The sequence below is a fragment of the Heterodontus francisci genome, chromosome 2 (genome assembly GCF_036365525.1).
Source record: "Heterodontus francisci isolate sHetFra1 chromosome 2, sHetFra1.hap1, whole genome shotgun sequence".
NCBI classification, from domain to species: domain Eukaryota; kingdom Metazoa; phylum Chordata; class Chondrichthyes; order Heterodontiformes; family Heterodontidae; genus Heterodontus; species Heterodontus francisci.
Genome location: NC_090372.1, coordinates 42,806,662 through 42,829,026, shown reverse-complemented (window position 1 = coordinate 42,829,026; position 22,365 = coordinate 42,806,662). Strand labels below are relative to the sequence as shown.

Sequence of the window (22,365 nt, the reverse complement as noted above, 5' to 3'; positions counted from 1 at the left end):
TCCTCATTGAATACCTATTACCTGGTGTTTAAATCATTTCTTGGCCTCATCCCTTATCTCCTCCAACCTGACAACTCTCCAAGAACTCTTCCTTCTCCAGCTCTGACCTCCTGCACATTGTCATTTGCCTTTGTCATACCTATTAGCAGTCATATCTTCAGTCATTTAAGCTCTATGCTCTGGAAATATGTTCCTTAACCTCTCCACCTCTCAGGCAACGATCATCTCAAACAAGAGAGAATCCAACCATCTTCCACTGACATTTAATGGCATTACCATCACTGAATCCCCCACTATCAACATCCTGGGGGGTCATCAGTGACCAGAAACTGAACTGGACCAGCCAGATAAATACTATGGCTACAAGAGGAGGTCAGAGGATAGGTATTTTGCAGCACGAATGTTACTTGCCACTTATCAGCCCAAGACTGGATGTTGTCCAGTCGAGCTGCATCTGAACAATGCTGCTTTGTCCTGGACGGCGTCGAGCTTCTTGATTGTTTTTGGAGGCAAACTGATCCAGGCAAGTGGACAGTATTCCATCACACTCCTGACATGTGCCTTGTAGATGGCGGACAGGCATTGGCAAGGCAGGTGGTGAGTTACTCGCCGCAAAAGTCCTAGCTTCTGACCTGCTCTTGTATCCACAATATTTATGTGGCTGGTCCAGTTCAGTTTCTGCTCAATGGTAATCTCCAGAATGTTAATAGTGGGGGTTTCAGTGATGGTAATGCCATTAAATGTCATGGGGGGATGGTTAGATTGTCTCGTTTTAAATGGTCATTGCCTGGCACTTGTGTGGCACGAATGTTACTTGCCACTTATCAGCCCAAGCTTGGATGTTGTCCAGGTCTTGCTGCATCTGGACATGGGCGGTATCTGAGGAGTTGTGAATGCAGCTGAACATTGCCCAATTGTTATGCTAGGCCCCCACCTGCCAAGAATGAGGCACGTGAATTTTGTCATGAGCATTGATTTTGAACTGTTACTGGAGTGAGGGAAGGACTTGTTGAACAGATTGGCTGTGGCTGGAAGAGACGTTTGCATATTGGCAGACAGTGTTTGGAAGGACAAAGCAGCCATTCCCTGACATTCAACCCACAATGGACTTTTGATCACCAGACATTGAAGGTGGGGGAGTTTGCATTCCAGGTTGATTGCTAAGATGGCCGAATACACAAATGGACATGGTCAAACCAGCTAGTCACATGACTACTGGGAAACCAGAGTTTTTTTGAATTTGTACGACCAGTTTAGGCAGAATGTCTGTTTGCTCCTGGACTGAGAAGATCTCTCTCCTGTCTGCTCCCATCTCTTTCTCACAAGCCTCTGAAGACACATGAACCCCAAGACAGAAAACACTCCTACAGCAAACAAGGTTTAAGAATAATACTGTGCCCCAACGAAAAGCAAGATCTATCTACAATCAAGGACTCTACAGTGAGCTCGAAGAACCGTAACAACTCTTCAGAAATTGCCTCAAACTTTTCCACATTATTTTTCTTCTGCTCTTTTCTGTCTCATTTGCGTGTATCGCATATGCATGCTAGTGTGGGTGCGTTGTGTATCTGTAGGCATTAACCAAATTAGAGTTTAAGTTTAATAAATTTCAACTTTTCTTCTTTAAACTGCAGAAAGTCTGTTTGTGCTGGTTTCTTGGCCGTATAATTGGAAACAAGGATTCACCAAGGGGGAGCTGAAAACACAATGTGTTTAAAAATAAAACCCTGTTACAGTAAGACCAGGTGAAGGCTGAAAGGAACCACTAGACCTCTTTCTCACCTGTCGTAACACCAATCATCAGCAAACATCCACACTTCTGACCTTATGATGGAGGGACGGTCATTAACGAAGAAGCTGAAGATGGTTGGGCCTAGGATACTACCCTGAGGAACTCCTGCAGTGATGTTATGGGACTGAGATGCTTGACCTCCAACAACCTCAGCCACAAACTAGTTGAGAGTTTTCCCCCCCGTCTTCCATTCACACCAGTTTTGCTTAGGGCTCGTCGATACCATACTCGGTCAAATGCTGCCTTGATGTCAACGGCAATCACTCTCACCTCAACTGTTTTGTCCATGTTTCGACGGAGGTTGTAATGAGATCAGGAGCTGAGTGGCCCTGGCGGAACCCAAACTGAACACCAGTGACCAGGCTATTGCTGAGCAAGTGTTGCTTGATAGCACTGTCCACAACTCCTTCCATCACTGTGCTGATGATTGAGAGTAGACTGATAGGGTGGTAATTGGCCAGGTTGGATCTGTCCTGCTTTATGTGGACAGGACATGCCTGGGCAATTTTCCACATTGCTGGGTAGATGCCAGTGTTGTAGCTGTACTGGAACAGCTTGGCTAAGGGCCTGGCCAGTTCTGGAGCACAAATCTTCAGTATTATTGCCGGAATGTGGTCAGGGCCCATAGCCTTTGCTGTATCCCGTGCCTTCAGCTATTTCTTGATATCACGCGAAGTGAATCAAACTGACATCGATGATGCTGGGGACCTCAGGAGGCGGCCGAGATGGATCTGGCTGTAAAGGGTGCAAACGCTTCAGCCTTGTCTTTTGCACTGATGTGCTGGGCTGCCCCATCATTGGGGGGATATCTGTGAAGCCTCCTCCTCCTCCTGTTAGTTGTTAACCACAATTTACAACTGGATGTGGCAGGACTACAGAGCTTAGATCTGATCCATTGGTGGTGGGATTGCTTCGCCCTGTCTATTGCATGCTGTTTCTGCTGTTTGACATGCAAATAGTCCTGTGTTGTAGCCTCATCAGGCTGACAGCTTATTCTTAGGTATTTTTCATCAGTTCTGATGGAAGGTCACAGACCTGAACCGTTAACTCTGCTTCTCTCTCCACAGATACTGCCGGAACTGCTGAGTATTTCCAGCACTTTCCGTTGTTATTTCAGTCTAGCAGCTATGTTTTAGGACTTGGCCAGCTTGGTCAGTAGTGGTGCTACCGAGCCACTCTTGGTGATGGACAGTGAAGTCCCCCATCCAGAGTGCAATCTGTTCCCTTGCTACCTTCAGCGTTTTTTCCAATTGGTGTTCAACATGGAGGACAGCATACACCCACAATGCAGTCTCAGATATAACCCATAGCTCTAACCCCAACCTCCCGTCCCCAGAAAAACTCCTTACATCAACATTGTCCAACTGAACAACACTCTACCTGTTGCTCGGGTGGGTTGGGACCATTAGAATTGAATTGAGTTGATGATATACCTGCATTGATATTGCATAAGTCCTGTACCACTGATAACAACTGACCCACAATATACAACACATGGCCATACGGAGATTTCAGAGTGACAGAGAGATGGAAAATTGAATATTTTCTTGGAATTAAGATGCACTAAGGATGTGACTTAAAGTCTAATTGCATCAGAAATACACTTGTGATTGTATATCACAAAGTTTCAGAAATATAAGAGTCAGGTAAATACTTCAAAAATACAAATATATTACCTGGATAAAATACCCAAGTTAATTCTACCATAGATATTGTCATGCACACAAAAAGGGCGATGATTAAAAAAAAATTATGAACAAAATCTGAAGTTATAAAAACTGACCTTATCTTTTAAAAAATGAACCTTTTAAAAAGTGAACAATGCTCCAAAATGGCCACCGAAGGGAAAAAAGGGCTTGGCCTTTGTATATTCAAACTGTCCGACATGGACAAAGGTAAATCTTCAAATCTAAAAAGTGTCAACTGCACCCATCCTAAAACATTACAGAATTGAATGTCTTCTTCTGAAGAAAGTTGTGAAGTAGCCACGTCCTGAGCCACTGTGCAATCACCATGGGGCAGAGATGAAAGTGTCTGCTACCAGGTGGTGAGAAGTAACACAGCTTCACCTTAAAAAAGCAGCCTAGAGAGAGAAGAAAAATAACATCCAGAAGCTTGTTTCCAGGAAACCAGAAGGCACGTGCCCTGCTGTAGAGTTCTGCATCTATACAACAGTGAACTAAAAGTGATCCACTAACTTCAACTGAACTGTCAACCAAGAGAGAAAGCTACAAATCAGCTCAGGCCTGGAACCAATGAGAACTCTATTTCCAAGAGAATTCAACAGGCTTACAGTCCTTACAGAGCGAGTGAATGCGTGAATGGATGTGGTTGCAACAATTTCGGGATAAGGCGTATTGATCAATAAACAACTGACTTTCCTGTTTTGAAACCTATAACAAAACCTGTCGCTGTCTGTTTATTTGACAACTAAAACACTAAGGGGCTAAACCCTAATAACAAAACACACTTGCTGCAGTCAGGTGGGAAGTTGAATGGTGGGAACCAACTACATCTCACAATGTGGCTCTAACAATATATTTAGTAATAAAGCCAGTCAACAGAGACAGAGAGAGAGAGAGAGAGCTCATCCAGGTGTTTTTTTTGTTGTTGTTAATTTCCATTCCTTTTACATCAATGGGAAGTGCAGTTCATTTGGTCAAACTGGCAGCATTTGGAGAACAAATACCAGCTCAGACTTCAGCTCTTTAACCAATCCTGCTTTGTTTTTGAGAAAGGCACATCCTGACATGAAACAATGCGTGCTACATCTAAAGCACAGATTCAACAGAATCAATCATATGATTGTTGCAAAGTAACCTTGTAATTCAGACAGTGTTTCCAAGATACACTGCAGGTACATAGCCACTCTGAGTCTCTAAACTCGAGTAACATACAGGGGCTTAAACTTTTCATATTATTAGCAATATTAACAAATAGGGAAAAACATACGGCACAATGAGCTACAATAGGGCTGTCCAACTTTGTGTGTGGTGGCGGGGCACATTTTTTGTCTTACAAAGGGGGCTGGTGAGACAATTTTGGAAAGATAAAGGCATTACAAATTTATCTTACTATTAATCAAAACAAAAAAATGTGTATTTTTGTGAATAAGCATTAAATGAGAAGATGAATTTATTGACTTACTTTCTTATCACTATATTGGACACTGATTTAATGAGATACCTGGCATTTTTTTTTGCTTGCAAAAGTAGTCAACGTTTGCCCGCAAACTTGAAATGATGCGGAGTCTTCCGGATAGATGTCCATTTGCCAGGAGGAATCTTGATCTCTCTCTCTCTCCCCGTGTCTGCCCCTTGTGTTACCCCCACGGCTGTGTCGTCCTTGCTTTGTGTTCCCCCCCTCTCACTCTCTCTCTGTTCACCCCCCTCTTACTCACTGTCTCTGTCCACCATTTTCTCTGACCCACTGCTCCCTCCCTCTCCATCCCGCCCTCTCCCCCTGTCCCACCGCGCCCCCTCCCTCTGTCTCACCGCTCCCTGTCCGTCACCCCCCCCTCCTCTCCCTGTCCGTCACACCCCCCCCCTCCTCTTCTCCCCGTCCGTCACACCCCCCCCTCCTCCTCTCCCCGTCCGTCACACCCCCCCCTCCTCCTCTCCCCGTCCGTCACACCCCCCCCTCCTCTTCTCCCCGTCCGTCACACCCCCCCCTCCTCTTCTCCCCGTCCGTCACACCCCCCCCTCCTCTTCTCCCCGTCCGTCACACCCCCCCCTCCTCCTCTCCCCGTCCGTCACACCCCCCCCCTCCTCTTCTCCCCGTCCGTCACACCCCCCCCTCCTCTTCTCCCCGCCCGTCACCCCCCCCTCTCCTCTTCTCCCCGCCCGTCACCCCCCCCCTCCTCTTCTCCCCGCCCGTCACCCCCCCCCCTCCTCTTCTCCCCGTCCGTCACCCCCCTCCTCCTCTTCTCCCCGTCCGTCACACCCCCCCCTCCTCTTCTCCCCGTCCGTCACCCCCCCACCCCTCCTCTCCCCGTCTGTCACCCCCCCCTCCCTGTCTGTCACCCCCCCCTCTTCTCCCTGTCCGTCACCCCCACCCCTCCTCTCCCTGTCTGCCACCCCCCCACCCTCTCTCTGACAATTGCACAGAACGGGATGTTTCAGTACAGCAGCTTTGTGGTTGGTCAGTTTTTTTTTAAATCTCGCTGACCGTTTCACAGCTGACAGGTGCTGACATTGGTGAAGCGGTTTCCCAACTTTGGACAGATTCAGGGTTTTCTGGCAGGCGTTTAAAAAATGTCAGAGTCTGACATTTCCCAACTGTCAAAGTTGGGAAATCGCTGTTCCCGATGTCAGCGCCTGTCTGCTGTGAATCTAACAGCATGATTTATTTTAAAAGCTGGTCTGAAAAAAGACGACAATGGAAAATTTCTCATCTCTGAAATACATCCGCTGGCCATATGGAAACCTTTGGTGGGCCAGATTCTGGCCCTCGGGCCGGATGTTGGACAAGCCTGAGCTAGAGCAACAGCTTTTCACTTCAGGGCCCAAGTTCAAATTCAGCCGAGGCTCATGGCATGAAATCTTCGCTCTCTGTTGCCTGCAAAAGTCAATACGGGGGTGGGAGTGGAAAAAAGATACCATGCTCAAGATTGCTCACTACCTGGCATAAATTGGTCAGAGAAGCCAGTGGGACAGCTAATGTTAGAAGCGAGAAAAGTTTAACTGGTTCAGTGGACAGGTGCTCCACTGAGTATGGGTCTAAGGTACCAGTATTGGCTACCTTTTCCCTCTTTGTCAATATTTCTAATATGAAAAGTTTAAGCCTCTGTATGTTAACCTAGTTTGGAGACTCAGACTGGCTATGTACCTGCAGTGCATCTTGGAAACGCTGTCTGAATTACAAGACTACTTTGCAACAATCAAAAAATTGATTCTGTTTAATCCATGCTTTAGATGCACCATGCATTGTTTAATGTCAGAATGTGCCTTTTTCAAAAACAAAGCAGGATTGGTTAATGAGTTGAAGTCGGAGATGGTGATTGTTCTCCAACTGCTACCAGTTTGACCAAATGAACTGCACTTCCCATTGATGTGAAAGGAACAGGAAATTAACACTAAAAATACCACCTGGATGAACTCTCTGTTGACTGGCTTTATTACTAAATATATCTGATACTAGAATTAACTCGGGTATGTTATCTAGGTAATGTATGTGTGTTTTTTTTTTACCTGACTGCTATATTTCTTAAATTTTATGATATACTATCAGCAAGTGTATTCCTGCTGCAGTTAGACAGTAAGTCACATACTTAATGCATCTTAATTCCAATTACTCCATTTCTCTGTACAGTTCTAGGAAATAGTAGGCAAATCCAATAACATTGCATCTGTAAATCTAAACACATCTACTTTTTGATGAAAACATTTTGTAGTGGGGTATGTGTTGGGAGAGAGGCAGGGGTGGAATAGTATCTTAAATCTTTGATCATATTACTTTACAATTTACCAAAAACATTGTGTGCTTCATTTTTATATAAGTGACTTGCTTGTGGAAACTAGATTGAGACTGCCCATTTCGGCCAGCACAGGAGACGCTCACTTGAAATGAGATTAAGTCATGCTCTGAAATGGGCTAGCAAGCCATCCAGTTGCAAAAACAGTTGACATTTGAAAGACGTGGCCCACCATCACCACTGCTCCAACTAAAGATGGGCAATAAATGCTGCCTTGCCAGCATCATTCAAGTCCCCTAGAGTAAAAGAACGGTTTGTCTTGAATTTTAATCCAGATCCCAAGGTTGTCACGTTGCTGTTTGAGAAATTTTGCTCTGCACACACTGGCTATCACATTGTGTACATTACAACAGTAACTGGCTGTAAAGTGCTTTGGGCCATCCTTGGGGTCATGTAAGACATTATATAATTGGAGGTCTTTCTTTTTTTCTTTTAGAGGGACAGTGTCCAACTCATTGAACAGCTAGTCTTATTTTTTCTATAAAGTTTTTCTTCTCAGCAAGTGAAAATAACCACCTATCTCTCAGGTTGTGCAGTTTGCAATCCCCCACATACCACCCTTACTTAAATTCCACTGACTTCAGAATTACCTGGAGGCTGCAATGATCGATGAATTAAGGCCACCGTAGCATGATATTGCCACCGACAATGGTATGAGCCACTTTATATGACCCAGAACTTGATCTGCAAAAGTCTGAAGAAATATTGCCATCAATAATTTTGAATTTCACCCTCTGTTCGTAAAAGTTCAATGCTCAAGAGACAGAAACAAATCATTGGCTTTCACTGAAGTGACAATCTTAACAGATCTTTTAGTGACTTTTACTCATTAAATTAATTTTTTTATTTTTATTTAGAGATACAGCACTGAAACAGGCCCTTCGGCCCACCGAGTCTGTGCCGACCAAGAACCACCCATTTATACTAACCCTACAGTAATCCCATATTCCCTACCACCTACCTACACTAGGGGCAATTTACAATGGCCAATTTACCCATCACCTGCAGGTCTTTGGCGGTGGGAGGAAACTGGAGCACCCGGCGAAAACCCATGCAGTCACAGGGAGAACTTGCAAACTCTGCACAGGCAGTACCTAGAATTGAACCCGGGTCCCTGGAGCGGTGAGGCTGCGGTGCACTGCGCCGCCCCAATCTAGAATTATCTATTAGATAATTAGAGTATTAGGATTTTTGATCTATCTAAAATAAAATAAACCATCCAACAGAACTGGGCCATGCAGGAATAAAAACCAATAGTTGAATATCTTTTGGTAAGTAATTCAACTGCAATGAGCTTTCCTAGCTCTTAGGAAGGAAAACTTCTAAAATCGCTAGAGTTCGGATCTTGGATGACAGTTCTAGACGGAGCTCCAACAAACCAAGTGAAACTAAGTATTGAAACCAAATCCTCGGTGCCTGCCCCCAGGGAATTGATGCAAATCTGTGTAGCACTGCTTTGTGAACAGATTTCTCCTGCTAGAAGTCTATGAAAGTTATGCTGAGGTGTTGTAATGCACTGTACAAACTGCCTCAGGAGCAATGTGCAAGCATTGAAGAGGATGCAAAGAAAAGCAAGCATAATCTCGACTTTTTTTTTCTCCAGTAAGTCATCAGTTAAGTATTCATGTACATTTGGGCAATGTCACTGCTTACATCAGCAGTTCTCAAGTGTTTTTGAACCAGGACATACCAAAAAATGCTCAGACTCCCAACACCTAACAAAGTGTGATGCTGGCACTCATTAGGCTGCAATAATGTCTTTCACTCTTTCCATTTGCATTCTTTGATATAAATTCAGTCTTTTTCTCTCCATTTCTATTTCTCCTCAATTTAAATTTCTCTCGAGATCATATGTACTTTTTAAAAATATTTCTCAATTCTCTCCTCTTCAGTAGTTCTGCTCCCTCTTTTTCATGGTGTTTGATTTTCTGTCACCATTTCTTTCCTGTCTGTATATTTCTTGGTTTTCCTGCAGTTTGTTCACTCTGCGCTGGCTGTCGTGGATTCTAGGACCTGTTCAGTTTCAATTCTTAAGGAAATTCCATATTTCACATGAAATTGTAAGTAGATCTTATATTGTAACAATTTAACACAGCCAGGGGATACAGAGTTTGGGGTATTCATGTATATTAGCACCAACGTTTTATATTAACTAAAGAAGTATTCAATTCTTATTAAATGGTAATCTGTAATATTTATTGGTGCCTTGCACTGAATTCCACTATTCTGTCCATTGTTCTGTAAGTAATTAGATATTCCCATACTACACAAAAATTTCAGTTGATATGTTTGATCATGACTTACCACAGCCACAGCATCACTGTGGAGGATAGTAGGAACATCCAGGACAGTGTAATAAGCCACGTTTGTCAGGATGTAGATACCCGTTACAAGAGGCATAGAAATAGCAATAGCTAAAGGTAGATTCCTGTCACAAAGCAAAAAAAGGCTTTGTCAAATACATCATCACAAATGCACAGCAAGAGCACAGTAAATGCATCATTCATCTCAACTCCATCTCATTTATGACAGCTGTAACATAACCCTACTTAAAAGACATTGCAGATATTATAGTTTCCAAACCTCCTGGAATGGCCGTGTGTTTCCTGGAATTAGTAGTTCCTCCTCCAAGCCCTGCCTCCATCAGCCCGGAAGATTCAGTGACTTAAATTTCCAGCCACAGTACACAAGCCCGTGCACCACCACCACCCCCCCCCCCAAAAGAAAATCCCGGTTCATGACAACACCAGTCGCTGTTCGAGAAGCCTCCTGCTTGGGAACCGCAGGTTTCAGTATTCAGTGGGGCGGGGGAGAGGGGTGTTCATCAATCTGGGATTTTCAGCATCTGCAGGGAGTGGGGGGTCTCTGAAATGGCTTCCCCTCTTCACCTACCTCAGAAATGGCTTCCTGGTTTTTGGAACTAGTCACACAACAGCTGCTGGAGCGAAACCACAAGCAAAATTACTCAACTACTCAACAACTTTCATAAAAGGTAAATACAATAACATTTAGAGATGTCATGTAAACAAATATCATCCGGTTATGATATTTCCAGTTTATACTTTCTTTGTTTCAGAGCAACCCATTCAATTAAAAAGTGATGGGTTCAATTAAAACTTCTCAACCTAATTAGGCATTCTGTGTTCTAAACAGACAGCGTCGCCATGTTCGAATATACATGCGGCCATCTTTTGCAGCACTGACCATTTAAAAAAAATATTGAGTCAATTTTTATAACTCTTCAGTTTGAGTCTTTTTTTTATCGTCGCACTTTTCGTAAATGTGACACTCTCCCTATTTTTGTGTTGTCAGTAAATTTGAAGTCTGCAATCTACTTCAGAAGCCAGATCATTTAAAATTCGAAAGAAAAGGGGCTCAAGCACTGACCTTTGCATGAATTTAGTATCTTCCCACCCAAACTAACATCATATCCCTCAAAAGTATCCTTCTCCTGTTCTTATTTTTAAACTGACTTCTTAACTACTTTTGTTGTATTCTGGAGTCCTGTGGTTTCAGTGTAATTATAAGGCTTTCAGGAGGAAATCGGCCAATACCACATCAACAACTTGCGTTGATATAGTACCTTTAACATAATAAAATATCCCAAGCATTTCAGAAGAGCGTTACCATCCAACGTTTGACAACAATCCACACAAGGAGATATTAGAGGTAGGCTTCAAGGAGCATCTTATCCTCGGAGATTTCAACCTCCATCTCAATTCATCATGCTGCAAGTTCACTCCCCTCCTATCCTACCATGTAAATACCCCAACCAACATTCACAGCCACCTGCTTGACCTTGCCATCTTATGTGGCCTTACTACTCCCATCATATGAGAGATAAGGCCATCACCGATGACTTCCTTGTATCGTTTTCCCATTCACATCCTCCCATCCCCTTCCAACCCTGTCCGCCCCTGGAAAAAACTCTCTCGCAATTCACTTATAACTGCACTTTCAAAATCCCAGTTCTCTGTTCACCAAACATTTATGAAGCTACTGATCTGCTCAACCGAACTCTCATCTGTGATGCCCTAGTTCTCTTTAAAGCCATTACTCGTTCTCACCCTGGCCAAAACACCCTGGTCCAGCCCTCATCTCCAAACAGCAATACTGGAACAGGAGTAAGTCATTTGGCCCCTCAAACCCGCTTCCCCATTCAACAAGATCATGGATGATCTATGACCTACTTCCATATACCTTCCGTTAGCCCATATCCCTTAATAACTATAGGTACACAGGAACAGGAACTACTCCCTTAAGTCCTTCGTTTCCTCTCCGGAGTTCTTGAATGTTTTGTCATCTTGAAAATCCGTGCGTAACTTGCCCAGAACTCCATGTTTGAATCACTCCGATAGGGTTTCTGTCCCTATAGTACTGAAATGCCTCTTCCCAAAGTCACAAATGGCATCCTGTGACTGTGACAAAGGTAAACTATCCCTCCTTATTCTTCTCTACTGTCGTCCGCCTGGGTGGAACTGCACTCACTTGGTTCCATTCTCAACCATCTAATCGTAGCCAGAGAATCACGTACAACGGCTTCTCTTCCAACTCCTACACCATCACCTCTGGTGTCCCTGAAGTCTCTGTTTGGCATCCTCCTATTTCTCATCTACATGCCGCCCCTCGGCGAAAACACAGCGTCAGTTTTCACATGTACGCTGAAGACATCCAGCTCTACCTCACCAATACCTGTCTCGACCCCTCCATTGTCTCTTAATTGTCAGACTGCTTCTCTGACATCCAGAGCAGAAATTCCTTCCAATTAAATATTGGGAAGACCAAAGCCATTGCCTTCAGTCCTCACCACAATCTCCATCCCCTAGCTACTGACTCCATCTCTCTCCCTGGCCACTGTCGGAGGTTGAACCAGATTTTTCACAAATTTGGTGTCATATCTGTCCCAGAGATGAATTTCTGGCCACATATCCGTGCCATCACTAAGACTGCCTATTTGCAGCTCGGTAACATTGCCAGAGTCTGTTCCTGTCTCAGCTCATCTGCTGCTGAAATCCTTATCCCAGTGTTGGTTACCTCTAGGCTTAACTATTCCAATGCATTCCTGGCCAGCCTCCCACATTCTACCCTCTGCAAACTGGAGATCATCCAAAACTCTGCTACCAGTGTCCTTACTCGCACCAAGTCCAGTCCTGTGCTTGCTGACCTACATTGGCTAAGCAATGCCTCGATTTTAAAATTCTCATCCTTGTTCTCAAATCCCTCCATGGCCTCACCCACCCCACTTCCCCCCACTCCACTAACTCTGTAATTTCCTCCATCCCTACAACTCTCTGAGGTCTCTGCATTCTTCCAATTCTGGCCCCTTGAATCCCCAATTTTAATTGCTCCAGCATTGGTGGACATGCCTTCAGCTGCCTAGGCCCAAGTTCTGGAATTCCCTTCTTAAACCTCTTGCCATCTGTACCTCTCTTTCTTCCATTAAGACACTCCTTAAAACCAAATTCTTTGACCAACTTTTTGGCGATCTGTCCTAATAATTCCATTTGTAGCTTGGGATCAAATGTTTATTTTTTTTATAACACTCCTGGAAAGCTTAATGGGATGTTTATTTATGTTAAAGGTACCATATAAATATAAATTATTGTTGTCTTAAAGGAGGAGACGGTGGAGAGGCCGAAAGGTTTGAGAGGGGGAATTTTAGAGCTTAGGGCCTGGTTAACTGAAGGCACGGCCGACAAGGGTGAAGCAAACGGAATCAAAGGAGGCCAGAATTGGAGGAGCACAGAGATTTCAGAGAGCTGGAGGAAGTTACGGAGATAGGAAGGGGCAAGGTCTTTAAGGGACTTGAAAACAAGGATGAGAATTTAAAAAATGCTAGGATACAGGTAGAAATGTTTTGGATGAGCTCAAAGTGGGATCCGAGCAGGAGAGCTTTGACATAATCAAGTCCGTAGGTAATGAAGGAAAGAAGGGTTTCAACATCAGGCAGGGAACAAGGCCGTCTTAGTGATGGAAAGGATATGCGGTTAGAAACTCAGTTCACAGTCAAACAGGGCACCTATGTTCAGACAGCCTGGTTCAGCATCAGACAGTTGCCAAGGAGAGAGATGAAGTTGGTGGCCAGGGAACAGAGCTCACGGCGGGGACTGAAGACGATGGCTTTGGTCTTCCCGAATTTTAATTGGATGAAATTTCTGCATGTCTGAACAAGCAGCGTGACAAAGCAAAGGCAGTGGATGGATTGAGAGAGGTGATGAGGAGGTAGACTGGGTATTTTAGTGTACATTTCGAACCTGATGTATTTTAGATGATGTCACTGAGGAGGACCGTGTAAGATCCTTGGGGGATTCCAGAGGTAATAGTGTGGGTGCGGGAAGAGAAGCCATTGCAGGTCATTCTCTGGCTATGACTGGATAGATTGAACTATGTGAGGACAGTCCCATCCAGCTGGACAACAGAGGAGAGATGTTGGAGGAGAATGGTGTGGTCAACTGTTTCAAAGGCTGCAGACAGGTCACGACAGATCAGGACAGAGAGTTTACGAGGGTCACAATCATATAAGATAGAATCTGTGACCCTGTTAAGGGCTATTTCAGTGTCGTGGCAGGGACGCAAACCCAATTGAAGGGATTCAAACAGAGTTGCAAGAAATATGGGCATGGACTTGAAAGGCAAAACAATCAAGGACTTGGGAGAAGAAATTGTTGGAGGGCGGGGGGGGGGGGGGGGGGGGTTGGAGATGGGGCAGTACTTTGCAAGGATAAAGGTGGCTTTTTTTTTTTAAAAAGGAGTTATGTGATGGCAGATTTGAAGGGGAGGGGGGCAGGAGCCTAGGATAGGGAATAATTAACAATATCATCCAGGAAAGGAATTTGGATAGCCAGCAGGTGGGTGGGAAAACGTTTGAGGGAGTAGGAGGTGGGTCTTATGGACAAGATGAACTCTGAAGCGCCATGAGGAAGAGGGGAGAGAAACTAGAGAAAGATGCAAGTTCAGGGTTAGGGCAGGGGTGAAACTTAAAAGGACATTTGGCATGGTGGGCTAGGAGAAGGGAAGCAGCAGAAACAGTTGAACGGATGGTCTTAGCAACAAAAAAAAGTCCACAAGATCTTTGCATTTATTGTTGCAGTAGCAGGTGTAGGGTGCAGTGGAGAGGGTTATAAAACAGTCTGTAATGGAGGGGTTATCTTTGCATTCCTGGATGATCCTTGAATGTTGAGCAGTTTTGGCAGACAGCAGGGCAGAAGTTATGCTTTATGTGTTCCAGCCAGATCTGGCAATGAAGTGGTTTGCTATAAATATTCAAGTCTGCGTCTCTTGTACATAACAGAGCAAAGATGGGGCTGTACCAGGGGAATGACCAGGGCAAGAGAAAGAACAATGGTTTCACTGGGGAAAAGGGTATTAAAAATGGAGGTGAGGGTGTGATTGAATAGATCGGCAACTGCAGAAATGGCACAGTGATAGAGGGTCGAAGCCTGGCGGTTGGAAAATGGGGGAAGAGTTTGTTTTTCCAGGGATCGGACACAGAAGGGAGTGGGGTTGGGAGCAAGGGGGATGTAATTAGAGATGGCCTTACCTGTGATTAACATGTTGGGTGTAAAGAGTCCATATGACATTGCAAGGTCAAGTGGGTGGTTGTGAATATGGGTAGGTGAGTTTCCATTCAGGGACATTAAAAGAGGATAGAGGGCAGTGAACTCACGTTATAGGGAGTTCATGTAGCTACTTTATTCATAACGTCTGCAAAGAATTCAAGAATGTTTCTCGGTCAGAATTGTTCCCTTATAAAGCTATGTAGCATTTCGTTACTTTTTAAAAAATTCATTCATAGGACATGCGTATCACTGGAAAGGCCAGCATTTATTGCCCATCCCAAATTGCTCGAGGAGGTGGTGGTAAGCCACCTACTTGAACTGTTCCAGGCCATATAGTGAAGGTACTCTCACAAAGCTGGTAGGCAGGGAGTTCCAGGATATTGACCCAGCGACAATGAATGAATGGCAATATAATTCCAAGTCAGGATGGCATCTGACTTGGAGACTAACTTGCAGGTGGTGGTGCTCTCACACATCTGCTGCCCTTGTTCTTCTAGGTGGTAGAGGTCGTGGGTTTGGGAAGTGCTATCGAAGAATCCTTGATGAGTTGCTGTAGTGCATCTTGTGGATGGTACACACTGTGCGCCAGTATTGAAGGGAGTAAATGTTTGGGGTGCCTTCAAGTGGGCTCCTTTGTCGTGGATGATATGTCGTTGGAACTGCACTCATCCAGGCAAGAGGAGAGTATTCCATCACACTTCTGATTTGTGCCGTGTTGATGGTGCAAAGGCTTTGGGGAGTCAGGAGGAGAGTCCCTCACCATAGACTACCCAGCTCTTTTATTTATGTAGCTGGTCCAGTTAAGTAGCTGGTCAATGGTGACCCCCTCAGCATTTGACAGTGGGGGAAGAATTCGACATTGGTAATGCCATTGAATGTCAAGGGAGATGGTTAGACTTTCTTTTGTTGAGATGGGCAGACTTTCCTTTGTTGAGATGGCCTTGTGTGGCATGAATTTTGCTTGCCAATAATCAGCCCAAGCCTGAATATTGCCCAGGTCTTGCTGCATGCAGGCACAGATTGCTTCATTGTAGAAGGAGTTGTGAATGGTACTGAACACTGAGCAATCATCAGTGAAGATCCCCACTTCCATTCTTGTGATGGAAGGAAGATGGTTGGATCTAGGGTACTACTGAGGAACACCTGCAGCGATGTCCTGGGGCCGAGATGATTGGCTTCCAACAACCACAGCCATCTTCCTTTGTGCTAAGGAAACGTTATTTAAAGGGATGACGGTGGATAGGCAATGACAAACATTCAAACAGCACGTGGATGAACTGCAACAATTGTTTATCCCTGTCTGGTGCAAAAGTAAAACGGGAAAGGTAGCCAAACCATGGCTTACAAGGGAAATTAGAGATAGCATTAGATCCAAAGGAGAGGCATATAAATTCACCAGAAAAAAACAGACCCGAGGATTGGGAACAGTTTAGAATTCAGCAAAGGAGGACCAAGGGATTGATTAAGAAGGGGAAAATAGAGTACAAAAGCAAGCTTGCAGGGAACATAAAAACTGACTATAAAAGTTTCTATAGGTATGTGAAGAGAAAAAGATTAATGACAAATGTAGGTCCCTTACAGTCAGAAACAGGGGAACAAAGAAATGGCTGACCAACTAAATGCATACTTTGGTTCTGTCTTTACAAAGGAGGACACAAATATCATACCAGAAATGTTGGTGAACACAGGGTTTAGTGAGAGAGAGGAACTGAAGGAAATCAGTATTCGTAGAGAAACGGTGTTGGGGAAATTGATGGGATTGAAGGTCGATAAATTGAAGGCAGTTCACCACCACCTTCTCAAGGGCAATTAGGGATGGGCAATAAAATGCTGGCCTGGCTAGCAATGCTCACATCCCATGAATAAATAAAAAAAAAATCCCCAGGGCCTGATGGTCTGCATCACCGAGTACATAAGGAAGTGGCCCTAGAAATGGAAGATGACCACCAATGCATCCACTAAGATTCTACAGACTCTGGAACAGTTCCTACAGATTGGACGGTAGCTAATGTAACCCCGCTATTTCAAAAGGGAGGTAGAGGGTAAGCAGGGAATTATAGACCAGTCAGCCTGACATCGGTAGAGGGAAAAATTCTAGAGTCCATTATCAAAGATTTTATAGCAGAGCACTTGGAGAGCAGTGGTAGAATCGGGCAGAGTCAGCATGGATTTACAAAAGAGAAATCATGCTTAACAAATCTACTAGAATTCTTTGAGGATGTAACTAGTAGAGTTGATGAGGGGGAGCCAGTGGATGTGGTTTATTTGGACTTTCAGAAGGCTTTCGAGACAGTCCCACATAAGAGATTAGCGTGTAAAATTAAAGCGCATGGGATTGTGGGTAGTGTATTGCAATGGACAGAAAATTGGTTGGCAAACAGGAAACAAAGAGTAGGGATAAATGGGTCTTTTTCTGAATGGCAGGCAGTGACTAGTGGGGGACTGCAGCTATTCACAATATACATTAAGGATTTAGATGAGGGAACTAAATGTAATATCTCCAAATTTGCAGATGACACAAAACTGGGTGGAAGGGCAAGTTGTGAGGATGATGCAGAGGCGCTTCAGGGTGATTTGGACAAGTTGAGTGAGTGGGCAAATGCATGGCAGATGCAGTATAATGTGGATAAATGTGAGGTTATCCACTTTGGTAGCAAAAACAGGAAGGCAGATTATTATCTGAACGGCTATAAACTGAGAGAGGGGAATATGCAATGAGACCTGGGAGGTCTCATACACCAGGTAAGCATGCAGGTCCAACAGGCGGTAAAAAAGGCAAATGGTATGTTGGCCTTCATAGCGAGAGGATTCGAGTACAGGAGCAGGGATATCTTGCTGCAATGAGAGAGGGCCTTGGTGAGGCCACACCTGGAATATTGTGTGCAGTTTTGGTCTCATCTGAGGAAGGATGTTCTTGCTATAGAGGGAGTGCAGCGAAGGTTTACCAGACTGATTCCTGGGATGGCGGGACTGACGTATGAGGAGAGATTGAGTCGGTTAGGATTATATTCGTTGGAGTTCAGAAGAGGGGGGAATCTCATAGAAACCTATAAAATTCTAACAGGACTTGACAGGATAGACGCAGGACGGATGTTCCTGATGGTGGGGAATCCGGAACCAGGGGTCATAGTCTAAGGATACGGGGTAAATCTTTCAGGACTGAGATGAGGAGAAATTTCTTTACCCAGAGAGTGGTGAACCTGTGGAATTCGCTACCACAGTTGCGGCCAAAACATTGTATGTTTTCAAGGCGGTGTTAGATATAGCTCTTGGGTTTAAAGGGATCAAAGGATATAGGGCGAAAGCGGGAACACGTTACTGAGTTGGATGATCAGCCATGATCATAATGAATAGCAGAGCAGGCTCGAAGGGCCAAATGGCCTACTCCTGCTCCTATTTTCTATGTTTCTGTGAGAATTACACCCCCACTTCCCTTTTGCTTCAATTTTGCTGGGACTTCTTGATGCCACACTCAAGTCAAATATTGCCTTGATGTCAAGGGCAGTCACTCTCACCTCACCTCTGGAAATTCAGCTCTTTTGTACATGTTTGGACCAAGACTGTAATAAGGTCTTGAGCTACATGGCCCTGGCAGGGCCCAAACTGAGCACTGGTGAGCAGGTTATTTGCAAATAAGTGCTTAATAGCACTGTTGACAACACCTTCTATTACTCTGATGTTTGAGAGTAGACTGATGGGGCCGTAATTGGTCTGGTTGAATTTTTCCTGCTTTTTCTGGACAAGACATACATGGACAATTTTCCACTTTGTTGTTTAGATGCCAGTATTGTAGTTGTACCGTAACAGCTTGGCTAGAGGCACAGCTAGTTCTGGAGCACAAGTCTTTAGCACTAAAGCTAGGATGTTGTTCAGCACCATAGTCTCTTGCATATCTAGTGCACTCAGCCATTTCTTGGTATCATGTGGAGTGAATCGAATTGGTCGAAGACAGGCATCTGTTATGGTGGAGACCTCAGCAGGAGACCAAGGTGGATTATCCACTCAGCACTCCTGGCTGAAAATGGTTGCAAAATTTCAGCCTCGTCTTTTGCACTCACGTGCTGGACTCCACCATCATTGAGAATGCAAGTGTTCAAAGAACCTCCTCCTCACATAAAATAAAGGCAAAATACTGCAGATGCTGGAAATCTGAAATAAAAACAGAAAGTGCTGGAAATACTCAGCAGGTCTGGCAGCATCTGTGGAGCGAGAGAAGCAAAGTTAATGTTTCAGGTCAGTGACCTTTCATCAGAACCTGCTGATTATTTCCAGCACTTTGTTTTTATTTCCTCTTCACTTAGTTGATTGTTCAACACCATTCATGACTGGACGTGACAGTACTGCAGAGCTTTAATCCGACTTGTTGGTTGTAGGATCACGTAGCTCTGTCTACAGCATGCTACTTCCCCTTTTGAACATGCCCTTCATCCAGTGTTGTAGCTTTAACAGGCTGGCACCTCATTTTTAGGTACACCTGGTGCTGTTCCTGACAGTCTCTTCTACACACCTCAATGAACCAGGTTGATCCCCTGGCTTGATGGCAATGATAAAGTGAGGAATATGGCGGGGCAGGAGATTACAGATTGTGGTGGAATCCAATTCTGTTCCCGATTCTTTACTCTATGGGTATCCTCCTGTCTACTTTTGATGACAGTTTACATTATTTTATGTCATAGGTAAATGAGCAAAATGATAGATGATGACATTTAACATGGGCAAGTACTGCATGTGGGAAGAAAAACAGGTGACATATGTAGTTCCATGCCTATAGATGTTATTTATGTGGACTTCTAGAAGACGTTTGATAAAGTCCCTCATAAGAGCTCAAGTTGAAACTCAGAATTGAAGGCAAATTATTGACCTGGTTAGGAAATTGGCTGAATGGTAGGAATAATGGACAGGTATACAAATTGACAGAACGTAACTAGTGGTTCCGCAAGGATCGATGTTGGGGCCTCAACTATTCACCATATTTAGTAATGGCTTGGATGATGGGATAGAAAGCCACATATCCAAGTTTGCCAATGATAAAGATAGGCAGCATTGTAAACAGTGTCGATGGAAGCATCAAATAACAGAGAGATCATGATAGATTTAAGTGAATTGGCAAAACCGTGACAAATGGATTTCAATGCTGCTGCTCTGGTTATACCTCAAGACCTATCTTCTGCCTCTGATTTGCTGCTCTTTAGTGATATTTAAAGTAACTTTGGTCAGTTTACAGCCCTTCCCCCACCATTGCTGTTACTACGAGACTTCAATCTCCTTCTGAGCCTGTGATTGACCACTGGTCATACTGTTTTTTTCAGCTTCAGTCTGTTCCTGACTAGAAAGTCATTTAATTCTGGTGAAACGTCATCCACCTGAAACGTTTACACTGTTGCTTTCTCCACAGATGCTGCCTGACCTGAATATTTCCAGCACTTTGTTTTTACTTCAGAAAATCATTTCACCTGGGCTGAAGGACACACCTCTGCTGCTTCGGGATTTTATGGCGACATCCAACTCAACTTTGGCATCATCTTTCTATCCTTCGACTGACTCTGTATACCTCCTGGATCTTCCTTCCTACAAAAATACCTCCATCACTGCATCTTCAGATACTCTACCCTCTAATAGCTTTTGGACTTCACTCATCACTGGTCTCTGAATTCAGACAACAGCTTGTCGATGCTTCATGCTGACTCAACCCTACCTATTGTCATAGTTATCGCAACCATGGGACCTCTGACTCAACTCTGGACTCCTTCCTATTATCTCCTATCTATTTTCTATTTCCCGTTTACTCTCAGGTTTTTATGTACCCTAATTTATATGTAACCAAATCCATCCAACTCAAGCTCTCTGAGTCCATTCAGGTGTGCATTTCGGCTGCCCCTCTGGACCCGAGCTCATCATTCTATTTCCACTTTCGCTCTTTCTTTTTAATTGCTTTTCTCTTTACCAGTCAGAGACCCCTCCTTTTATCTCTCCACTCTCAGGGTACTCTGCCCTCCCAAATTCCCTACTCCAGCCCTTAAGCACTCCCCGACCTTCCTGTTCTCTTGCTGCCATCGCAGCATTGACTCCCTATTAGATAAACCGGCACCATCCGACGGGCTCATCGAGGCACTCTGCTCTGGCTCATTATGAGTAGTAACCCCAACTGCCCCATCGCACTCTCTCTCCCACCAGAATGTCCATTTCCTTGTGAACAAGGCCCTTGGATTCCATATAAACATATTGTGGATGATGGCTTTGATATTATGGACCTAACGGAAACTTGGCTGAGGGGTGATGACAGCTTGCCATTTAATGAAACCTCCCTATTTGGCTACATCTTCCACCACTTGTCCTGCCAAGTCCACAGTGGTGGAGGTGTGGTGCTCATCACCAGGTTCAAACTTGGTCTGGCCCCACCATCTGCTCCTCTGACATTTTCTCCTCCTTCGAGCACCTCACCTTGTTCCACCTCTCTCACTTCTCTTTGAAAGTCATTGTTTGCTACCGCCCTCCCAAGTATGGCAATTTTCTCATCATATTATCTTCACTGCTTTCCTCCCTCGGCCTCTGCACTGAACTTCTCACCCTCAGTGGTTTCTACCTCCATCTCAACTCATCATACTCTCACAGCCCTCTTATCCTCCCTAAATCTCTCCCTCCTTGTAAACTCCCCAACACAAATTCACAGCCACCCCCTTGACATTGTCATCTCACATAGTCTTGCTCGTCCCATCGTATCAATTACAGAAAAGATCATAATAAAAGTAAAATACTGCAGATGCTGGAAATCTGAAATAAAAACAAGAAGTGCTGGAAATACTCAGCATCTGTGGAGAGAGAAGCAGAGTTAACGTTTCAGGTCAGTGATCCTTCACTGGCCACCACAAAAGGCCATCTCTGGTCACTTCGTCATATCATTCCCTACCCACATCCCCCTTCCACACTCTAACCCTACCTCCTTTTGTAGCGGTCCTGGAAAAAAATATCCCCCAACTCACTTACCACTCCAAAATTCAAAATTCTAACGGTCTAGCCTCTGGCCCTTCGATCACCACAACCTTTCTGCAGCGACTGATTTGCTCAACTGCACCCACACCTCCATCTTTTGATGCCCAAGTCCCCATTCAATCCATTAATCTCTCTCACCCTGGTCGGGTCCTCATCTCCACACTCTCAAGTCCAAGGGCCACAGAGTTGAAAGTATATGACGGACAACTGGTTTAGCCATCCATCGCCAGATCTAGCTGGACCATTAAAACATTATTGGGTCCTGCTCTTGTCTGCTAAAACTGCTCACTATTCCAGGATCATCCTGGAATGCAAAGATAATTCCTGGTTTCTTTTCTCTACTGCAAACCGTCTTCTGAAACTCCTCTCCTCATCTCTTCCATCCTCATTTTAAACAAAAAGGGCAAGGAGCTCATGGACTTCTGTGTCACGAAGATTGAGACCATCTGAAGAGCTGCCTCTGCTGCTTCCCTCCCTTCCACTAGCCCACCTGGTCAAATTTCCTATAATGCTTCCCCTGCCCAGGCCCTGAACTCCTATCTTTATCTGGT

General features: G+C 44.5%; 1 protein-coding gene across 3 annotated transcripts in view; it reads right to left on the bottom strand.

Moving 5' to 3' along the window:
* si:dkeyp-120h9.1 (Y+L amino acid transporter 2-like) overlaps positions 1 to 22,365 on the bottom strand; it is a 126,554-nt gene that overhangs the window by 12,153 nt on the left and 92,036 nt on the right. For all 3 annotated transcript variants that reach the window (XM_068057633.1, XM_068057641.1, XM_068057645.1), the window contains exons 5-6: positions 9,570 to 9,693; positions 7,856 to 7,959 (exon numbers count right to left, since the gene is read on the bottom strand). In XM_068057633.1, the coding sequence (XP_067913734.1) occupies positions 7,856 to 7,959; positions 9,570 to 9,693 (228 nt within the window). The remainder of the gene's footprint in view (positions 1 to 7,855; positions 7,960 to 9,569; positions 9,694 to 22,365) is intronic.